Source organism: Pholis gunnellus (assembly GCF_910591455.1).
Source record: "Pholis gunnellus genome assembly, chromosome: 23".
NCBI classification, from domain to species: domain Eukaryota; kingdom Metazoa; phylum Chordata; class Actinopteri; order Perciformes; family Pholidae; genus Pholis; species Pholis gunnellus.
Window position 1 is genome coordinate 14,659,524 of NC_136550.1, and position 22,154 is coordinate 14,681,677.

The 22,154-nt window shown below is 40.0% G+C and overlaps 3 protein-coding genes across 3 annotated transcripts; 1 reads left to right on the forward strand and 2 right to left on the reverse strand.

Moving 5' to 3' along the window:
- On the reverse strand, positions 1 to 4,841 carry LOC306714342 (uncharacterized protein). Its single transcript, XM_079184347.1, has 7 exons — positions 4,750 to 4,841; positions 4,394 to 4,515; positions 4,202 to 4,312; positions 3,168 to 3,221; positions 1,793 to 1,951; positions 1,284 to 1,406; positions 1 to 1,007 (listed from the first exon to the last, which is right to left on the reverse strand). Exons 1-7 carry the CDS (start codon positions 4,754 to 4,756, stop codon positions 969 to 971), a joined length of 615 nt encoding a protein of 204 aa, XP_079040473.1. The 5' UTR covers positions 4,757 to 4,841; the 3' UTR covers positions 1 to 968.
- Positions 4,842 to 7,214: 2,373 nt separating this feature from the next.
- On the reverse strand, positions 7,215 to 15,407 carry LOC306714628 (macrosialin-like). Its single transcript, XM_079184697.1, has 6 exons — positions 15,269 to 15,407; positions 13,189 to 13,775; positions 12,703 to 12,822; positions 11,822 to 11,888; positions 11,328 to 11,501; positions 7,215 to 9,985 (listed from the first exon to the last, which is right to left on the reverse strand). Exons 1-6 carry the CDS (start codon positions 15,318 to 15,320, stop codon positions 9,846 to 9,848), a joined length of 1,140 nt encoding a protein of 379 aa, XP_079040823.1. The 5' UTR covers positions 15,321 to 15,407; the 3' UTR covers positions 7,215 to 9,845.
- A 3,193-nt stretch (positions 15,408 to 18,600) lies between these two features.
- Positions 18,601 to 21,424, forward strand: ing2 (inhibitor of growth family, member 2). The gene is made up of 2 exons (XM_079184294.1): positions 18,601 to 18,837; positions 20,131 to 21,424. The coding sequence occupies exons 1-2, from the start codon at positions 18,693 to 18,695 to the stop codon at positions 20,829 to 20,831; spliced, it is 846 nt and encodes a 281-aa protein (XP_079040420.1). The 5' UTR covers positions 18,601 to 18,692; the 3' UTR covers positions 20,832 to 21,424.
- The last annotated feature ends 730 nt before the right edge of the window (positions 21,425 to 22,154 follow it).

The window sequence follows — 22,154 nt, forward strand, 5'->3', positions numbered from 1 at the left end:
TTTGTTGCCTCTATAGAGTGGTGCATGAATGATGTGTTTTTGTTGGCCACCACGGCCAACAGTTGTGCATGAATGCTCTGGCTCCTTCCACAAAAAGCAAACTTTTTTTTTTCTATTTTTCCAAATGAACACCACTTTTTAAAGACATGTAAAAGCTTAACAATTCTCGAGAGGGATATTGACAAAGGTATTTTATGTTGTAAAACAAAACTTTAAGCTTGTGTTGACTGCAGAAATGATTTCAGGCAACCAAAAACCCATTACAAAAACCATCGACTTCGAGACGAGGGAACCAGAAAACCAGAAACGCTGACTAATTTCTGGGTTTTAGAACTCATTCCCACAGCACTCTATACAGTTGTAACTATTTACCTATGATTAAAGTTACTTTAGAGAAGGAGTACATATAAAACAGACATACAAAAATATGGTAACATACAAAATGTAAGTACATTGTAATTTAACTAGAAATACTGAAATTCTTTCTTAAGCTCCTCCTCAGATCATTAAACCCCCAATGTTCTTGATTTTACTTCTTTTTTTTACCACTTGAGTGGAGTGGAACAAGCTGTTAACACAAAATTGACACATAAACACCTTATAAAGTAGCTATGAATATTATGACAGAAAATACTTATTTTACACATCCAGCAGATCAGAGCAGCATTAGCATTTAGACGTGCACGACTGCTTAATGTAAGTCCAAGTCTCTTTTAGCTCTGGTTTGGTCTCTTTGGTCTCTTTCACTGCTAAATACTCCACTATGTTCACCACCTAGTCTCGGACTGTGTCTGTGTTCTGTTCGCTGCTGGACAAGTAGGGTAGGTTTGTAACAACAACAACCTATTTCACATTACATTACATTTTCACATTGTTAATACAAAGATATTGATTAGAGCAGCTTTAAATTTGTATAGCATTTGTAAGTAGCTGAAAAACTGTCTTATGCGCTTGTCCACTTTGTCTCCTCACTGTTGGACAGGTGGCACATGCACAGTGATCACTGGCTGAGAGGGACAGAAAAAAAGAAAAAGAAGATATTACATGTAATGGTTGATTAAAAGTTACTGTAACGAAACTCTGCTTAGGGTCCTAAACACAAAGATTGTGCTGGCCCTGCATCTTTCTTTTGCTCGTGTGGTTGGTATATATTTAGGCATTAGTAGTAAACCCTGTTATCCAGAGGAGTGCCATGATAGAACCAGATGTGGATACAAGATTTGTGACAAAACTAGAACATTTTTGCAGCTGTATTGCTACAGCCATTGTCAGCATGTACTCACCATTTTGGGAGCTGGCGAGCAGCAGTTGACCACCTTGCAGCAGTAGGCGGCCAGAGTGATGGAGATGGCGAACAGAGCAGCCTGAATGACCACAACCTCAGCAAAGAAATGGGAATTGGCGCTCTGTAATAGAGATACGATTTGCAGAAATTATGCTTGGACAATATAAAGAAAGATAAAAAACAAATAATGAAAAGCATGAACAGATGTGATGTGTAGCATTATAGGGTTGCTCAAAGTGGCAGCTGAACTTGGACAAAAAGTATACATTTTGAAGATACACTTTAACTAATATTTTAAGTGACTCTATCGGTTACACTTTAACTGACACTTCATCTACTTTCTCATGTCAAGTGAGATTTTAACTGTCCATCTGTTACTATTCAATTGCTTTAATCTTGTAACCTATAACTCACACTTCAGCTGCTTTCAGATTTTAAATGATAATGTAATCCAACTCTGAAACATGAAATAATTGTTCTTAAAACGAGCAAACAGTTATAGCTCACCTGAAGTTTATGGCAGATTTCTTCTAAGTGAGTGGAGTCGGAGTCATAGTCATAACTCCAGCAGCCATAGTGAATAAGATCCATTTTAACCAGAGAACAGATCAAGTTGAGGACGGAGGCGACGCAGGCCACAATCTGCATCCCTAAACAGGCCTTCAGCTGAAAAACAGGGGATTTACGAGACATATGTTTTCTTTTTTGCTTGGTTCTACAAGATATTTACAGACTGGATAACATACGTGACAAAGAACTCGATATTGAATTCCTGAAATTAAAATTGAAAAAGCAAATCATTCAATCAATTTACCCGTTGTACTAGGTAAATTCACAACTATTATGAAGTGTCACAGCCTGATGAACCGGCTTCACTCTCATCTGCGGTGTATTAAGTTTTGCTTCTCTCCACTGCTTCTTCACTAAATAGTGCTCTCTTTCACTTCCAGTTAAAGGAGCAACATGGCTGAATCTGGACACATATGGACAAGTCTGCCGGGGCCGGAGGACTTGTGTAACAATTCAACCTTACCCAGTGACTCATTTGACTTCTCCTAGAGGAAGTGACTGAAGTGACTTTTTTTGGGGTAGGGGAAGTCCAATAGTCTTCATTTCTCATGACAAGACATTTTGATCAACCCGTTCTCACTTCCAACTTGTCAAATACCGCAGCTTGCTCAATGCCCCTAGGCGTCCGATACCGATGCATTGAGGCCACCCTTAGCATCTGTATGAGACACACCAGGCTTTCAACTAGCTCCACTGTTAACCCATCCACATCATCATTTGTTGCTCAGAGCAACTGATGTAGTATCAAGAGCAAGAACGCCTGCTGGGTTGGATGGGTGAAACAAACACAGGATGTTCACCCAGAAGACCCCTGTTCATGTCCAGTGTAAAACCAAGTCAATGTTGACTAACTTTACAGTAGTTTTCTTTAACAACTTACGCACTTAACTCACGCCAGTTACATAACAAACCGACAAATTTTACGTTACAAGCATACTTTTTTAACCCAAACCATGATCCTTTCCTAAACCTAACCGAGTAGTTTTGTTGCAAAAGCAAACCTAAAAACAAAATAAACCTACATTGAAAGTTTATCTTGAAAAGACACTATGCATGTAATGAGTGACAACTGACACGCAGGACATGATGCGTCCATTAGGTACGCTAGATTGGTACCTAATGCGTCATAGTTTGAGGCGTGAGTATTTACACTGACAAGTATTTGACGAGTTGGGAGTGAGGATGAGATATGTTCTGGTAATTTCTGAAGGCAGTAGGCCTGGATCCGTATTCAGTACTTGTTTTCACACTGTACATTGCTTCTATAGGATTGGTGATCATGTTGGTGTCTCCTCTCAGTCGGGTAACTCACCGTTGGCAGATGGAGGTTCCGTGCTGCTACAGCCAAACTCCCAGCTATTATCAACTGTGAAGAGAACACACATCACACAAACCAAACGTTTCAGCGTCCAGCCAGAGTTCCACCAGTTGACAGCACAGTCAGACTATAACAGGGTGAAAAAAGGTGGCCTGACTACAGCTAGGAGAACAAATAGACATTAGTTAGTCTAATACATTTAAAACAATTGACTGTCCAAATATGTTGGCGAGTAAGAGTAGAAGTGAGTAAACAAAATCTGCTGTCAAGGTATTTCATTTCAAATCATGATATATAAACTCTTTGTGGATAAAACAGTAAAATTGTCATGGTTAGGCCGACCCAGTCTGAGAAATCTGTGGTATAATGTCTTCTGCACACCTACAGTAAGACTTAACAATACTGACTATATGTGCACAGTAAATATGACCTTCAGAAGCAGTGGTGAATTGTAACTAAGTACATTTAAGTATTGCACTTTTTATTTTTTAAGATTATTTCTTTGGGCCATTTTGCCGTTATTAGATAGAGAGGAGAGATATACTATTGTATGCCTCTTTCTTCTCCTACACTACATTTCACTTTTACTCAATTATTAACAATTATTTGACTTTTCAGATTAAGATTTAAATATTGACATATTAAGAACTTTTAAAAACATAATGTATAAAAAAAACTGCCAAACAGAAATATACAAATTGACCTTAAATGATTTATCAATTAATCAATAAGTTTATTCATCAATTATAAAAAACTATTTATAATCAACATTTCTCATTTCATCAACATTTCTCATGCCAAGTCCCTGAAATATTTCATGGCTTCAGCTTCATAAATGTACAGAAAAGTATCTCTGGAGCTTTAGCTATGATGCCATTTCTTTAAAAAGACAGAAGTGAGTGCTGCACCCTGAATACAATACTGAATCACTGGACTGCCCCTTTAAATACCTGACAAAATCAATTGACAACATTGCCATCACCTACTGTTGACCTTAGGTATCATATCTGAGTTAACCACGTGCTTACCAGCAGAGATGAAATGAAGAATGGTATGTCAATCCACTCGTGACTCAGGCCTTTGGACAGGAACACAGCCACACAGGTGATCTGAAACACACTCAGGCCAATCTGGGTGATCTGGGGACAGCAGAGAGGATACTTTATATTGAGGTCACAGAGCTCATGGCATGTATAGTTTTAAAGAGACACGCACTATACCCCCAGAGCTTTGGGTTCAGCCTCCAGGTACTTCTCCTTCCTGTGGACGTTTCTCTGGAAGTTGACTGCGACCAGAGGGCTCTGAGCTGGCCCGATGCCTTCCTCCACAAATGCTGCTACATCTGCAACAGCCACCTCTGCTCTTACTTTCACGTCGTATATACGCACACGTATAAGACGCACAAGCGTCGTGCATTGCAGACGCTTGTGCGGCGGAAATCAGCTTCAGTATCTCAAGCAGAAAACAACATCTGGATTTCATCACTCTGCACAAACTACATAGATCTCCATGTCTTTCGTTCCTCACGTTCGACATAAAAACTGTGATTTAATGCATTAACAAAGCATGTTTTTACCTGCCATGGTCACGATATCTGCGATTACTTCCCTTTTTTAAAAGTTGTGTAGCGCTCCGACGCTGCTGGTCGGATGTTTAGCAATAACTGATTTGGGTGTTCGAGTCCCGCCCATGGATGTAGCCTTATAGGTCCCGCCCCGCGTCTGTCTGTCACGGCAACATGACTCCTACGGAACGTCTTCTCTCGGAAACAGCTGTATCAAACTGGGCTCAATACTGGCGGAGGGGCGGCCAATTCAACTTCAGTTCCGTTTCTGCAAAAATCTGCCAAGTTTTTGCCAAGTCACTTTTGCCAAGTCAAAAAAAAGTCTTACTATGACCATTTTAGTTTAGTTTGTTACTTTATTTTCATCTGTAAAAACAACATTATTCTAAACAGGAATCCTGTTTTCTTGCAAGTAAGTTTTATTTTCTCCATGCAATCTAAACTCAAGGTGCACACATGTACAGTGGGTACGGAAAGTATTCAGACCCCTTTAAATTTTTCACTCTTTGTTTCATTGCAGCCATTTGCTAAAATCAAAAAAGTTCATTTTATTTCTCATTAATGTACACTCAGCACCCCATCTTGACAGAAAAAAACTGAAATGTAGAAATTTTTGCAAATTTATTAAAAAAGAAAAACTGAAATATCACATGGTCATAAGTATTCAGACCCTTTGCTGTGACACTCATATTTAACTCACATGCTGTCCATTTCATCTGATCCTCCTTGAGATGGTTCTACTCCTTCATTGGAGTCCAGCTGTGTTTAATTAAACTGATTGGACTTGATTAGGAAAAGCACACACCTGTCTATATAAGACCTTACAGCTCACAGTGCATGTCAGAGCAAATGAGAATCATGAGGTCGAAGGAACTGCCCAAGGAGCTCAGAGACAGAATTGTGGCAAGGCACAGATCTGTCCAAGGTTACAAAAGAATTTCTGCAGCACTCAAGCTGCAGAAGGTTCCTAAGAGCACAGTGGCCTCCATAATCCTTAAATAGAAGAAGTTTGGGACGACCAGAACTCTTCCTAGACCTGGCCGTCCAGCCAAACTGAGCAATCGTGGGAGAAGAGCCTTGGTGAGAGAGGTAAAGAAGAACCCAAAGATCACTGTGGCTGAGCTCCAGAGATGCAGTAGGGAGATGGGAGAAAGTTCCACAAAGTCAACTATCACTGCAGCCCTCCACCAGTTGGGGCTTTATGGCAGAGTGGCCCGACGGAAGCCTCTCCTCAGTGCAAGACATATGAAAGCCCGCATAGAGTTTGCCAAAAAACACATGAAGGACTCCCAGACTATGAGAAATAAGATTCTCTGGTCTGATGAGACCAAGATTGAACTTTTTGGCGTTAATTCTAAGCGGTTTGTGTGGAGAAAACCAGGCACTGCTCATCACCTGCCCAATACAATCCCAACAGTAGAACATGGTGGTGGCAGCATCATGCTATGGGGGTGTTTTTCAGCTGCAGGGACAGGACGATTGGTTGCAATTGAAGGAAAGATGAATGCGGCCAAGTATAGAGATATCCTGAAAGAAAACCTCTTCCAGAGTGCTCTGGACCTCAGACTGGGCCGAAGGTTCACCTTCCAACAAGACAATGGCCCTAAGCACACAGCTAAAATAACAAAGGAGTGGCTTCGGAACAACTCTGTGACCATTCTTGACTGGCCCAGCCAGAGCCCTGACCTAAACCCAATTGAGCATCTCTGGAGACCTGAAAATGGCTGTTCACCATCCAACCTGACGGAACTGGAGAGGATCTGCAAGGAAGAATGGCAGAGGATCCCCAAATCCAGGTGTGAAAAACTTGTTGCATCATTCCCAAGAAGACTCATGGCTGTACTAGCTCAAAAGGGTGCTTCTACTCAATACTGAGCAAAGGGTCTGAATACTTATGACCATGTGATATTTCAGTTTTTCTTTTTTAATAAATTTGCAAAAATTTCTACATTTCATTTTTTTTCTGTCAAGATGGGGTGCTGAGTGTACATTAATGAGAAATAAAATGAACTTTTTTGATTTTAGCAAATGGCAGCAATGAAACAAAGAGTGAAAAATGTAAAGGGGTCTAAATACTTTCTGTACCCACTGTACATGTTGTTAGCAAGTTATGCAAACAAAAATGTGTGTGTGTGTGTGTATGTATGTATGTATGTATGTATGTATATATATATATATATATATATATATATATATATATATATATATATATATATATATATATATATATATAAAGCCCTCTAAGGTGCATTTGTGATTTTGGGCCATACAAAAATATATAATATATATATTATACACATATATTTGCATATGACCTATGATAGTCTGGCAATCTGTCCAGGGTATACCCTGCCTTCGCCCAATGTCAGCTGGGATCGGCTCCATCAAACACACACACACACACACACACACACACACACACACACACACACACACACACACACACACACACACACACACACACACACACACACACACACACTTAGAAATATATCTTTATTGGCACAGGAAGTCAACAACAGGAAAACGTGCTCACACACTGTGGTTAAGTGTACATACAGAGAGGTCCCTCATTTCTGATCACTAGTGTAACCTGCTTTCATCCTTACCTCTAGTGGTATCAGACATACACAGGTTTGGTTTGTTCAGGTTTTGAGGTATCTGCCTTTGAGATTTCTGCTTCCAAACTTGAAAAATGTAACAGCAGCTTAGTGATTTCCGGCACAATGTCCTGGTTACACTGTGTACTCTACAGTCTCACAGGAACTAATTTCTTGTTTTATTTAAAGAAATAGACACTTTGAAAATTGCTGACAGATACATCTGTGGATTACACAGGGTGCCCGGAACATGGATTCTACAAATACCAAGCACTATTCCATTTTTCAATGCTTCGAGCATCAATGAAATTACGTTCACCTTCATTCTATTAAAGTGGCGAATATATCAAAACCTGAGTACATAAAACTCAAACGACCTGCCTGGTTAAATACCACTATTTCTTTATAATGTGTTTATTTTACTTTGTGTACTCCAATTGCAATTCTATCTCCGATAGGCGCCTGAATGCAGCATCATATTTGAGGTTCAAAGTTCATTTTTGACCTTGGAAAGCGGTTTAGAAAACAATCTCACCATTAGGTTTATTTAGAAGCTGTTCTGGAGCATTTTGTAATGACCTGTTTTCTGAGCATTTTAAAACGTTGGCTTTTAAGATGGGCTGATGAAGACTATTTTTAAATTTCAATTCAATTTGATTTGTATCGCCAAATATCACAAATTTGCCTCATCATACAGATCATGTGTCATGATCAGAAGCTCCAGAGCAGCTACTAAATGGACATCGGGTGGGCATCGGTTTTCTTAACAACATGTTTATTTCTTACATCCACTTAGGTGCATATTTAAAGGACTAGTTTGACACTATGGGAAATACACTTATTTGCTTTTGGTGTCGAGAGTTAGAAGCTCTATACCACTCTAATATCTGTCCATTAAATGTGAAGCTAGAGAGGAGACTATTAGCTTAGCTTAGCATAAAGACGGACAACAGCTAGAATAGTTCATATGCGTATTTCCCAAAATGTCAAACTTTACTTTTTTTTAAATTTGAGGCAGTAAAGTGTATGAGAGTAGACCTAGTGAGAGAGGAGCTGGACTCCTGAGATGTGATCAATTTAGAACTCATTTGAAGTCTAATCAGGATCAGACCAGACTCATTACTGACCCACATGGACAGTCCATCCCTGCATTTACAGCTACGTATTGTATGACAGAGACAAAGGCAATCAAGTTGGAACAGCATCAGTGCAATTATTGTTGACTAGGTTTTAATAATCCCTGACTAACATCCCTGTAATTTTCCCTTTGTGGTATTCAATAATGTAGACACATTCAGTACAATCAGATGTAACATTATGGATATGATAACTTCCCTTCTTCGTTCCTAGAAGACAGAGGACACGATATTTGATTCTTTAAAAACAAAGGAATAACAAAACATTTCCACATAATCTTAAAACAATGAAGAAAAGCTAACATTTACTTTATCGTGTATTTCCTTAGACAAGCTGAACATAATTTCGATAGAACCCAGGAACATCTGTCTTACTTGTATAATGTTGGGTTAGACTGATAAAAGGAATGTAAGTCTTGTGTCAGAAATGGAATATAACATTGCATCATTATCACAGTACTACACACTAATAAACTGTCTGTCTATGGGAAAAATAACCTGTACTGATTCTGAATTGAGACATTTTGGTCAGTTTTTACTTTAGTAGTTAGTATTTAGATGTCAGTCTGTAAAGAATGTAATTATTAGCATCATCGTTTTCACTCGTCCCATTATAGAAATGCCATTTCAGAGGATTGTCCATCCTGATGAGATTTCATTTGTAACTTTGTGTAATTTGCAGGAATAAAAATGCTCACATATAAAGATTGGCCATCCGCATGTTAAATCTAAAAAATTTTGTCTTATATTGGAACACCTCACAGGTATGGAGCGTGCCACTGGAAAAATAATACAAAAGATACTTTAAATGTATTTATTACATTTGCATTTATTGAATGTTCTCTCTTTAAATAATGGATTCATAATTGAGTTTAAAAAAATAATTGAAATGAATTGTCAAATCATCACACAATTCATTTGTTTCCTGCTTCAACATTTACAGCTTTCATTTTGTTTTATATTCTAAACTTTAATCAACGAATTAATTTAGTTTTTTAGTGCTATAATTGAATCTAAAGATGTTTAAGCAGTGTGCCTGCTTTAACATTTTGAGTTGTGATCAATTGATTTATTTATTTGACTTTGAATTCATGAATTAGATTCATTAATTTATAATATTATGATTATAATCATCACTTTCGAGGTCTACAATTATTCCAGTGGCACACTCTAGCCTCCATACTTGGGAGCTCCAGTTAGCAAACTGTTAATACCAGCAAATTAGGTAACCCAAGGCATAAAAGAACAGAAAAATGGCACGTTAGGTTTTAGTGGAAGGGCCCTTTAGCCCCTGACAAAGATCCCAGACTTCGGATTTTAATAGGATTAACCTCTGAATTGTGAATTCGGATCGAAGGCTGCCCGGCTTCCCTCACAGAGACTGGTAGCCATTGGCCCTCTTCCTGCGGCCCAGCAGGTAGGCCACCACCACGATGACAATGAGCACCAGCAACGTCACTCCAACCGCAATGGCAACGCGGTAGTCAGGCTGGTCAGCAGCACAGAGATCAGCTGGAAAACACACACACACACACACACACACACACACACACACACACACACACACACACACACACACACACACACACACACACACACACACACACACACACACACACACACACACACACATACATATCAGAGATACTTCTGACAACAATAAAACCCATATTACGAAACCCTATGCAACAGTAAATTGCTTGCATCTAATATCATTAACACACAAATAAGAATTTCGAAATACTTGTATCTTCAGTTATTAACGTATTATTTGTTAAATGTGTTAATTAAGAAGGTGCCGTTTTACCAAGCAGAGGTTGTCTTTACTTTTCTTTACTCCAGTTTACTTAAAAAATGGATAATTACTACAAAAATCAATCTTCATTTTTAAGTTTAGGTTGCACATTGTCGAACAATTTGAAAATAAAAATGACATGTGTATTTGACATACAATACCTTTATCATTTTAGTAGTGTTGTGCTTAACCACATTTCCCCATGGGGTTACATTGAAATGTTTTACAGTCATTTTTAAACATACAATTTTAAATAAAAATTGGAATTTTGTCATCCATCATGCCCACCCAATTGGAAAATGGCATCTTCACATTAATGAATTTAAATGATTTGATTGTATTATTGTTTCTTACCAGATTAGAAGCCTATTCTCTTGTGTGCACAAACACAAACAACATCTTTTGTAGTTGTTACATGCTGTGAGCAGCTGTGCACAAATCATTTACAGCCGTCAAACATGGCATCATGATGGTGCAGTTAGGCCTGGCCTGCAGATGGCTGCTGATAAAGCCACTGGGTGTGTTAGTACACTGATAAGCAGTAAATGCAACTGTCTTACCCAACTTACACTTAAGTGATTTAACTGTGATTAAGGATTGGTGGAAGTAACTAAGTACCTTTACAACAGTACATTTTAATGGTACTAGTACTTTACTGAAGTATTTCTGTTTCAGGCCACTCTTTACTTCTCCTCCACTACATCGAGCCTATTGTCGTCTTTAAAATATTGTACTTTTAACTCCACTAGCTTGATCTTAGAGCTGTATTTACTATGTACTTTGCAGATTTAGCTTTTACATAGAAAACACATGATCAGTTTGTAACAAGAAGTTGTTACTTGTTTTAATTTAAACGGCACAGTACAGCTACTTTATGAAAGGAGCCATTCCGTGTAACGACAGTTTAAATACATTTCGCTTCTACTTTTACATGTATTGGAGTATTTTTACATTGCCCTATTGCAGAGCATCGTCTAAGGAGCAGCTTAATGTATTGATAAGAAGCTCTAATTGAGCCAAAATGCTCCCATGCTCATTTGTCTTCATAAACACACTTACGAGTGCCAAACCCGCTGCCCTTGGTCAGATTGAAGGCCTGCATCTTGTCTTGATCGACGTCAAGGTACAGTCCACCCCCCATGTCGAGTGATTCCATCTTGCAGGAGTAGGAGTGTCCGACCTTTGCGCTGAAGAGATGCATTGACTTGTTGCTGGCAGTGTACCGGGTTTTGCCTGCAACAATAAAACATAGCAATGTCCGGGTGCTTTCAGAGTCTAATGACGATTCCCATAACAACAAACTCAGATGATCAAATATGGAACCAAACCTGTTACACTGCATTGCATTGAAAGTAGGTTGGTTGTTACCAGCATCACATGCTTAACAGTAATTCCACAGATTATCTTATTGAACAGACACACAAACAAGGAAGTTGTTCTTGTCTTTATTAATATTTGACCGTGTGGCACAACCCCCACCTGCAATTTATTAGTCTAAAGTTTATATAATAGCAGCACATCATATCTAGAGACTGGAGTATTTCCAAACTTACCTCCTGGGGTTAAGGGGTAGGAGAGGTCGAAAGACAGAGCATCAACGTAGACAGTATTATCCGTGCTCTGAGGAAAGAAAATAGGACACGTTGTATCCAATGGAGGTGGTTGTTCTGTGCCGTTCACTTATATATCTGGATAAGGAAGGTACCTTTTTTAATAAACAATCAATTTGTTTTATCTTTTTGAATTCAATAATTAAAAATCTGTTTTAGTGTCCTTTAATAAGCACCATTACCCATAAGGCCAAGCCAAACCAGACGAAGGACGAGGTATTACACACGCTGGCATACTAGTTAAACCTCTAGTTCTCTGAAGGCTAACGAATAAATTACTTTTAAAGTTGTCCATAACTTGTATTACTTGCCATTGTTAACAGCTAAACCTCAATAGTTTTGCTAAAGGTTTTGAAAGGGTTCAAACTCAGGGGGCACAGCAGAGCTGATTGATCGATTAGTCAATTGACAGAAAATTTTGCAGCAAATATTTTGATATTTCAATCATTTTTCAAGCAAAACAGCCAGATATTCACTAGCTCCTGATCTTTCTCTGTTTTATATCATGGTAAACTGCACATCTCTGGGTCTTGGATTGTTGGTCGGACAGAACTAGATGTTAGAAGATGCCACCTTGAACTCTGAGCAACTGTGACGGGAGTTTTTTTTAATGTTCTTTATTCAGAAAATCACTAAATGAATCACACAAGCGCTGTGGAGTGAGGCACTCCCTGTCACATGCTCCCAGAACAGGCTTGTCAGCTAAACTTCCCTTTTTTATCAAATCTTCTCTGATTCCAGTTCCTATGAAGTTACTAGTCAAACAATGTGTTATTCATCAATATACTGAATTGGTTAATTGTGTTAATGTCACAGTATAGTACCTTGTTGAACATGAACATGATGTAGCCCTCTTTGAAGACAAGGGTAAGGTTGGCCTTGGTTCCTTGACAACCTCCCTTTGCTGTCGTCATATTTGGCTGAACAATGAAGTTTCCTTTGACCTGAAAGATAAAGAGAGAGAAAAATCAGACAATGGGATGGCCACTTTGTATCAGAATGTTCCACATCGTACTACCAACAATATTACTTTGTCATGTAGAATTAGAAATTGTCATTTGACACAAATACAACATCGACCACAGTCAATCAAATGCGCCACAATGAGGAAATTAAAACATGCCACGCAAACATGTTTCTGAAAACAGGATAATGACAATTACATTGCTGAAAGCTGAGTCAGAGGCTCGTGCAGAAACTTCTATGTTGACACATTTTGAAATGGTTTAATAAACACCTTAAGATAAGAACCAGCTCAAACATTTAGGTCTTTTAACCAACTTTGCTGGGGCGATAGTGAGGAATTGTACCTTTGGTGTTTCCAGTCGGATCTGTAGTGACATCTGAGCCACCAGGCAAATCACATTTTTGTCTGTCGTCACGTTGTAGTTTCCTGCAGCCCTCTGGGTGGGGGGAGTGGGTTTGGGAGGGGATGGGGTTGTAGGCTTGGTGGTGGTAGTCGTGGGGGGAGCCTTGGTGGTAGTCTTGGGGGGAGCCTTGGTGGTAGGCTTGGGGGGAGCCTTGGTGGTAGTCTTGGGGGGAGCCTTGGTGGTAGTCGTGGGGGGAGCCTTGGTGGTAGTCGTGGGGGGAGCCTTGGTGGTAGGCTTGGGGGGAGCCTTGGTGGTGGTCGTGGGGGGAGCCTTGGTGGTAGTCGTGGGGGGAGCCTTGGTGGTGGTCGTGGGGGGAGCCTTGGTGGTGGTCGTGGGGGGAGCCTTGGTGGTGGTCGTGGGGGGAGCCTTGGTGGTGGTCGTGGGGGGAGCCTTGGTGGTGGTCGTGGGGGGAGCCTTGGTGGTGGTCGTGGGGGGAGCCTTGGTGGTGGTCGTGGGGTTAAACTCCTGCGCAGGCTTCATGGTTACAGAAGGACTAGAATTCTTTTCATCTTCAGCCAATGACAGTGCTTCAGTCAGAAAGACAGAGAGGGAGAAACAAATGAATTTAAAGGTTTATACATATACCAAGAACAAGCTGAAAACACAACATCTAACATATCGTCGACTTTAAAAAAGTTGTTCTGGCTAACAGTTAGCAAACCTAGCAGGTTTAGAGCAACATTATCATTCATTTGGATTAGTGCCACCTGATAAATGTATGTCCAATGTTCTCCTTTTAGCTTTGGTTTGGTCTCCATCAATGTCTGAGAAAAATACTTGTCTCTTTAGCTGCTAGGTGTTCTTCACCAGCTAGTTGCTAACTTTGTCTTTCTGCTAGTTTACAGTAGGTTAATTAAACCCACTGAAAACCGCTATCTGCTGCTGCTGGAAATGTAGCTGATGTTATGCTAATATTCAGGCTGTAAAACCAAACCAATGAGCTATAACAGGCTAAAAAAAAACAGAGGGGAACTTCAATTAGATGATAATTATCTGGAGATTTGTTAATAGAAGTGAACCCTTTCACATTACACAAAGTTATTTAACCCATTGTTAATATGAAAAATACTGAATTGTGCAGCTTTAATGTTTGTTGACTAAAACTGCTGCTCTTTGAACTGTGAGCAGCTAATTCCTTTTAAACAAACAGTCAAATCAGCAGACATCTGCCACACGTTTGATAACGTCAACTGGTATCGCCACATTTAAGGACACAAGTCCGCACTCCGCATTCATTTATGACACTTTGTGATGCACAGCTTATCTGCAAGTTCAGGCAGTGTTTATTGAAGGGTTCCACTTGAGGGTTCAGATAGAACACACACGGTTGGCTTTTAAAAGTGTAATATTACTGGTCAGCTCAGCTTGAGGCAGATAGATTCATAGCAGCCATGAACAGTAAATACAAACTATGACCTCCAGTCAGGGATCAGCATTAAGTAAACAACCACCAAAGGAAACACACATATGCATACTATAAATATCTCTAAAAACATAATTCTAGATATGATTTATGTATTTCTGACGAATTGATTTGACTTAATTGCACTTAGGAATCCTATTTAATTGTACAACCCCAATAGATAAATGTTAAATGTAACGCTAATAATGGGTTTGGGCTTCAACACAAGTTGCAGATTCATCCTGTCCTGTAAAAAAACACAGCGCGCTTCTGCCAGCAGACATGTGACTCAGAGCTGAAACACCGTCGAAAGACTGCGGAAACTTCTGTTCCCTAAACAATCCAGGAAGTCAGTCATAAACGCATCGCACGTCCATTTCTACAGACAACGCGGAGACTATTTGATAAACTGATGAAGGCAAATACTCCGACATAAAAGTTGCATACAATTATTTTCAAGTTTTGACATAAGTCAATACGCGCAGCAACTCAATTTCATTACACAACACTTGGACTCATAAAAACAGGTTTCGTACAGCATAACACCTTATATAAACTTCTATAATAAATCTTCCGCATGTGTTTGCACTTAGTGTGACATAGTTAGAGGAGTCCTACCTGAGACAACAGCGCAGACTATAAGAGTGAACACAACAGCCCTCTTCATCATGGTGACAGGTGCTGACTGGCGGACGGTATCTCGTTCTCTTCTGCACTTTTTCTGACCTGAGCTCAATGTGCGAAAACAGCGCTGCGTCTTCACAGATAAATAATCAGCCGCGTCAAGCTAACAGGAACACGACGTCACCGGAACAGGCTGATGTAAAAAGTAAATGTATCCAAGTGTCAGAGAAAAACATTTGATTAGGTACCGTCGGTGATCGAGAGGGAAGCCAGACAAATAGTCTGAAAAAGACAGTATTCTTGAAACTTTTTGATTACTTATATTTAAATAAAAAGCTATGTCCTTTTTATTCATGCCAGAGTTCTTCAAATTAAATTCTAATTGAATCAATAAATAATATCTGTAAATAAGATGTTTTAAAAAATCAATGTGATATTAGGAATTTGATGTATGTTGGTGGTTTGAACTATTTTAGAGTAATATATTAAGTGGTTTTCTGAGTGGAGTAAGGAGGTTTAAAGTCTTAATGTTTTAATTAAAGTGCAAATGCAGGGATCCACAACACATTTGACAATAATGAACACATTGACAAATGTATGAATTACAATATATTTTTCAGAATATGTTAATATTTAACACAATGCCTTTTTTAATTCAGACCCGTTTTTTTGTTTTCAAGATATCTCCTCGGTCAAGAGGGAACTTCAACCAGTTAGTGGTGTTACATGAGTATGAGAATAGCCAAGGCGATAATAAACAGAGGTGGTTTATCACAATAACCAAATCACTACCACAATCTGGGCTGAAGAGTTATGAGCTTTTAGACATGTACTTTTTAAGAGGCACTGCGGCGCGCGATAGTATTTTTATTTTGAAAGCACTAACCGGAAGCGCTAGTATTGACTGAAGTGCTAATGAATCTTTTAAACTTGCGAACTGATAACACTTGGCCACTCAGGAAACGAAAGTTACACGACAGCAGGGAGCGAAGTCGCTGCCTAAAAGAGGAGCGTAGGGTCACGTGTTATTTTCCACCAGAACGAAACGAAACCTAAACTGATTCAAACTGGAATGACCGCACGAGCTCACCAGACCTGCTCCGTGACTTAGTTCATGTGATTTTTTTACCGTGTCATTTAGGACGACATGCTTCACTGCAAGAACAACAAGTATAGAACCAGTAGCTATAGGCCGAGAGCCGTCAGTACTGTCTGTAGCAAGAGTACTTCTGGTTGTAGAAGTCGCAGTAGAAGTAGTGTAATAGTGCTAGTAACAGTATAACTGTAATAGTCGTGATAGTAGTTGTAGTAATAGTAGTGCAAGTAAGTATCTAGTCGTCTTAGACCTAGTGTAGTAGTTCAAGTGGTAATTATACAGTAGTAGTAATATGGGTAGTTATTGTACTAATAGTAGAAGTAGTAAATGCAGTGGTGGAGAAAGTATTTAGCTCTTTTACATTGAGTAGCAATACTACGGTGTAAAAATACTCTGTTACAAGTAAAAGACCTACATTCAAAATGCACATAAGTATTAGCATGTGCTACGCTGGGTAGTTTAACCTATACAATAATATATCATAATGTATTTGTTGATTTATATTTCATATTGATATAAATCTGTAAGGTAACTAATCACTAAAAATGTCAAATAAATATAGGGGAGTACAATATTTGCCCCCAAAATGTAGTGGAGTAAAAAAAATGAAGTAGCATAAAATGGAAATACTCAAGTAAAGTACAAGTAGTTTAAAATTGTATTAAAGTGCAGATAAATGTGCTTAGTTACTCTCCACCACTGAGTATACAAGAAGTGGTAATGGTGGCAGAATAGCAGTAGTAGTTACAGTAGTATTAGCAGCAGTGGTAATAGTAGTTATAGCAATAGTAGTAGGCCTAGTAGTATACTTTAATTCAGGTAGTATTTGTTATCGGAGTAGGAGTGGTGTAAAAGTAGCAGCATCGTTTCTAGTAGGAGTGACACTATTAGTTATACTGTAGTAGTATACTAGTGGTAGAAAGATTAGTAGTGTAATAATAGTAAAAGTCACAGTAGTTGAAGTAGTAATAAGTCTTTTTTTGTATAGAGCTGATGATAATAGTAGTAGTTATAGTAGCTTCATATATGGTGGTAGTGGTAGCAGTTATAGCAGTTATAGTAATCGTAGTTGTAGTAGTAGAAGTAGTTGCAGTGCTAGTGATACTTAAAGTAGGAGGACAATGAATGTAGTACTATTGGCAGTAGACAAGAACATGTACTGTAATAATATGACAAGGCTTAAGATTGCTGTGAGCATCTGCAGTAGACAGAACGCTGAGGACATTTCCTGACATCATGTGACACAAAAAGAGGAAACAAGTCATTTACCAAACACACACACACACACACACACACACACACACACACACACACACACACACACACACACACACACACACTAGCAAGTGGTTCACAGTGACACTGCTTAATGAGCTCGTCTCACATAGACAGGCCTGTTGTCACCTCAACCTTGTGACCGAGTGTATAGCTGTTGCTTTGGTAGTGCTTAGAATGGTTGCCACCCTGGCATATGCTAGTGTGAACGTTTCTTAAAGTCAGTTTTAAAAAATACATGTGATATTTGTTCAATAAAAAAAAAAACACACACAACATACGTAGACCCATTAAGGCTACTGTGTAGTTTGCAACCTCCAAAGTGTTTGAAGCTTGACCCATGCTGGGGACTAAAACCCACAATATCTTTGCCTCAGCTGCTTCAACTTTTCTTTATTTAAATGTGTCTCTTAAATCCCTCTTCGTTTTGGAAATGAAATAATGAATCGCTAGAATACTATTTTAATTAAGAGATCATTTATTGTTCCGATATTTGTGTACAAAATATAGGAAAAAAACACCACCAAAAATTCAGAAGAGAAGTCAAATATCAAAGTCAAAGTAAATGAATAATATGTAAATGTATTGCAGTAAACAGGTTTATGTTGAATTCTGACAAGCTCAAAACAATCATGATAAAAATAAATTAATAAAAAAGACTTATGCTGCTGTTCTGCCCTAATATGAAACAAAGGCAAAGGTAAAATTATATTAGGTCTCCGTCTAAACTACGGCAAGTCTGTGTTTTCAATTTCCCCATTGGTTTAATTTCCCGGGAAAACTGTTATGATAATGAGGGCACTCTCTGCCAATCCCGATGCCGCAAACCCAATTGGGCCCGCCTTCGATGACGACAAATAAGAGGAAACGGTATAATACCATAAAAGGAATATACTCCCGCATGCGCAGTGGCCTGAGTTTTGTTTGAAGTGAACTGCTGCCTGGGACTGCCCTACAAGCTGCAAAGTCGCCAAGCATTTGATTTTAACAGTATATATTTCCCATTTCCTCCATATTCTTTTCGTGCCTCTATGCATCGTAAAGACGATGTTAGGCCATCACTACCCAAATGCCGACAAGTCGCAACAACTGGTCAACTATGTGGAGGATTATCTGGAATGTGTGGAGTCCCTGCCTTTGGACATACAAAGAAATGTTTCTCTGCTTCGAGAAATTGATGCAAAGTATCAAGGTATTGTGTTTCCGTGTTTCTGTCATTCATTACCTCTGCGTGTATACAATTAGCGAACATTAACTGCAGTCTAGCAGGGTGTGCTGAAATGGTGGAGCAGGCGCGAGCCGTGTGTTCCCATTTTGCAAAAACCGAGCGCCTCTTGTCTAAATATCTAACGTTCCTCCGATAAACAGTACTGTGACTAACTGTAATATGGATAACCATATAAGCGAGCCAATCGTTAAATGAGCAAGTCAGCCAACCGTCAGTTAGCGTAGCCCGGATACGCTCCGTAACGTTTGGTGTGTGACACCAAACTCAATGAGAAAATTCTGATATTCGTTATTTCTTTCTCTCAGCAAAAGTAAACCGGCATTATGACCCGATACGAGATCGGTATTGAGTACTTCGTGTTCAATAGCAAATTCGGCATCAATATAATCCCATAACAAGCACCGAAAGATAATAAAATCTGAACTTTTTTAACAGGTACACACTGCCGCCCACCGCGGTGTTTCCGTGGAGGATTATTGTGCGAATACCGGGGAAAACAACGAATAAACTCGGGCATTTATTTGGAACACAACGCTGCTTGGTGTGCATACTGTATGCCCAAGCCCAGACCGGAGAGCAAGGACGTGTAGACGTTGAGAAACGGTGGTCATTGAGGTGTGAATCATTGCCCGATAACCATGGTGAACATACACCGCCGTGTTTTTAAACGACAAAAACAAAACAATCCTCATTGATGCTTTATGTTGACGCAGGGTTAGCAGCGGCTAACAACTAGCCTTCGTTACCAATAGGTTCTACGAAACCATCGACAGATAACGACATATATCGATAACATTGAGGACGCATTGCATTTGGACATTTTGAAGCGAGATTCAGCATCTTCGAGTGTTGGTACAGCGTCTGCACCTCCACTGTGCTCCTGTCGAGTGAGAGTCGCAGAGCCGGATAGCTGCTCCTCTAGGCAACCCCTCTCCACAGCTTCCTGACGTCACTTCCTGTAGGCAGGAACTCACTGCGGCTCAGCCCTCCTCCTCTGAGGTTTAAAGCAGCATCGATAACGTCGCGTTACTGTCCCCCTCTGGATAGTCTTCCTCAATGCCCATTTTAAAAGTCAGTTGCATACTGGACTTGAAAACGTCATAAACTCCTGCTGGCACATCCGAACGGAGCACAGATAACCTCTCCCTTTCTCTCCCATTAGATGAATGCACACACATAATTCTGTCAAGGAACAATAAGAGATTTGTTATTGTATACGTTGTTATAAATATTTTTAAATTTGTGATTTATCTCCAGAGGTGCTGAAGGAGGTGGATGAAGTGTTTGATAAGTACAAATGTGAGCAGGATGCAGCTCAGAGAAAACGCCTGCAGATCCAGCTGCAGAGGGCGCTCATCGTCAGCCAGGAGCTGGGCGACGAGAAGATCCACGTGGTCACCCAGATGACGGAGCTTGTGGAGAACCGCTCCCGCCAGATGGACTCGCACTCCCTCTGCCTCCAGGAGCCCAGCGAGCCCGAGCGGCTCACGACGGAGCGCCGTGCCAGCGTCCAAGACTCCCCTGCGCCCGAACGCACCTCGGCCCGTCGCCCGCGACGCCAGCGCAACAGCGAGAGCCGCGACTCCAGTCACCCGTCGGCCAACGGCTCCCTGGTGGACGACCCAGTGGAGGAGCTGTCCATCGCTCCGCCCCGAGAGAAGAAGTCCAAGTCCGCGAAGAAGAAAAAGCGTAAGGCCAAACAGGAGCGGGACGCCTCGCCGGTCGACTTCGCCATCGACCCCAACGAGCCCACCTACTGCCTCTGCGAGCAGGTATCGTACGGCGAGATGATCGGCTGCGACAACGACCAGTGCCCCATCGAGTGGTTCCACTTCTCCTGCGTGGGGCTCACCTACAAGCCCAAGGGCAAGTGGTACTGTCCCAAATGCAGAGGCGACAATGAAAAGACCATGGACAAAAGCCTAGACAAAAACAGAAAAGACCGCAGGTCCAGGTAGTGACGCGTCTTCAGTCGCCTCTCGTCTGGAAGATGTCTTCAGCCTGAGGGTTGAGACCATCAGCCGTAGTTGATAACAGTACTCGTGATGTTGTAAGAGCACAATCGAACACCATTAGTAGCAGCACTTATCATTAATCAAGGACAAGTTGTGATTGAACTTGTGCTGTGACATCACTGAGTGTTTCCTCTGGCTATAACTGTGCTGTCGTCTGTAGGGAGTCCAGCTGCTGCAGGAACCATCAGCCTGAAGCTCCCATCTTCCTCAAGTGTTTTGCTTTGTGCCAGACTTTTATTTCTTATTTTGATTTACTTAAAACAAATGAAAGCATCTTTTGGTTTCATATCCCCTTTTATTCTGGACAAGGTCCAATTTTAAAATAAGGTGATCCTGCTAATGATCATTATTTTCGTCAGTTATGGCCAATCAAAACTTTTTTCCCCATTTTTTTATTTTAACTTTCTTAATAGCACGCAATTCATTTGAAATCAGTGTCTGTCTCTATACAATAATGGCTTGTAGAGAATAACCTACAGATGTAATATGTTTACAAGAGATTATTTAATTGAGGAGATGATTGTTGGGACACTGGAAGAGGATGTCATGTTTGTGGACTCAATGTTTTCACTTGTTCACTATCACTATTGTGTAAATGTCTTTTTATATTCATTAAAACAAAGTATAGTCATTCAGTCACCATTCAGTTGTCTTTTCTCCATCATCATGGAGTATGCAACCAGGTTTACACACAGCCTGAACCAATGCAGTACAGTCTGTTGTGCTATTAGCCAAGAGTGTTATTCATCAATACATCAATATTTCTTTTTTAGCCACATTAGCAGGCATTAGCCTCTGCGCTGGCATTGTTAGTCATCAGTCTTTGGTCCAACACTGAGTGAAATATCAACTTAAGTGTTAACTAGATAGCGCTGACATTTGAAAGAGACATTCATGCTCCCCAGAGGCTGAACCCTGATGACTTTGGTGATCCTCTGTCTTTTCATATTGTGTATTTATAAAGGCACAAACCCCAGTATCGAGATTATAGTTATTGTTGTTCTCAACAACTTCACTCAACTAATGGAAGACGTTCAGAAGTGTTGAACATGCTGTATGTTATAACTGCTAAATTCAAGGTTATAGGCTCTAGAGGTGATTATTGCAGACATAAATAATGAAACGTTAATGAATTTTAGAGCTTTAATGAGTATGAGTACATTGCGTATAAATGGCTAAAAGCATACTGCCCTAAAGCCTCTTGGCTGCAGTACTGTTTTTAGTTTAACATAGTTGTCAAACTAGGAAGCAGAGGCTATATCAAAC

Bases quoted from the DNA above. Each gene is read 5' to 3' on its own strand.
- LOC306714342 (XM_079184347.1), bottom strand. The intron at 3,222-4,201 runs GTAAGCACGTGG...TTCTCTTCACAG, and splicing joins TCTTCATTTCATCTCTGCTG to TTGATAATAGCTGGGAGTTT. The intron at 1,952-3,167 runs GTGAGTTACCCG...CCTGTTTTTCAG, and splicing joins GGAACCTCCATCTGCCAACG to CTGAAGGCCTGTTTAGGGAT.
- LOC306714628 (XM_079184697.1), bottom strand. From the start codon at position 15,320: ATGATGAAGAGGGCTGTTGTGTTCACTCTTATAGTCTGCGCTGTTGTC. The intron at 12,823-13,188 runs GTACAATTCCTC...TTTATCTTTCAG, and splicing joins TCCGACTGGAAACACCAAAG to GTCAAAGGAAACTTCATTGT. The intron at 9,986-11,327 runs GTAAGTGTGTTT...TGTGTTTTCCAG, and splicing joins GGGCAGCGGGTTTGGCACTC to CTGATCTCTGTGCTGCTGAC.
- ing2 (XM_079184294.1), top strand. From the start codon at position 18,693: ATGTTAGGCCATCACTACCCAAATGCCGACAAGTCGCAACAACTGGTC. The intron at 18,838-20,130 runs GTATTGTGTTTC...ATTTATCTCCAG, and splicing joins AATTGATGCAAAGTATCAAG to AGGTGCTGAAGGAGGTGGAT.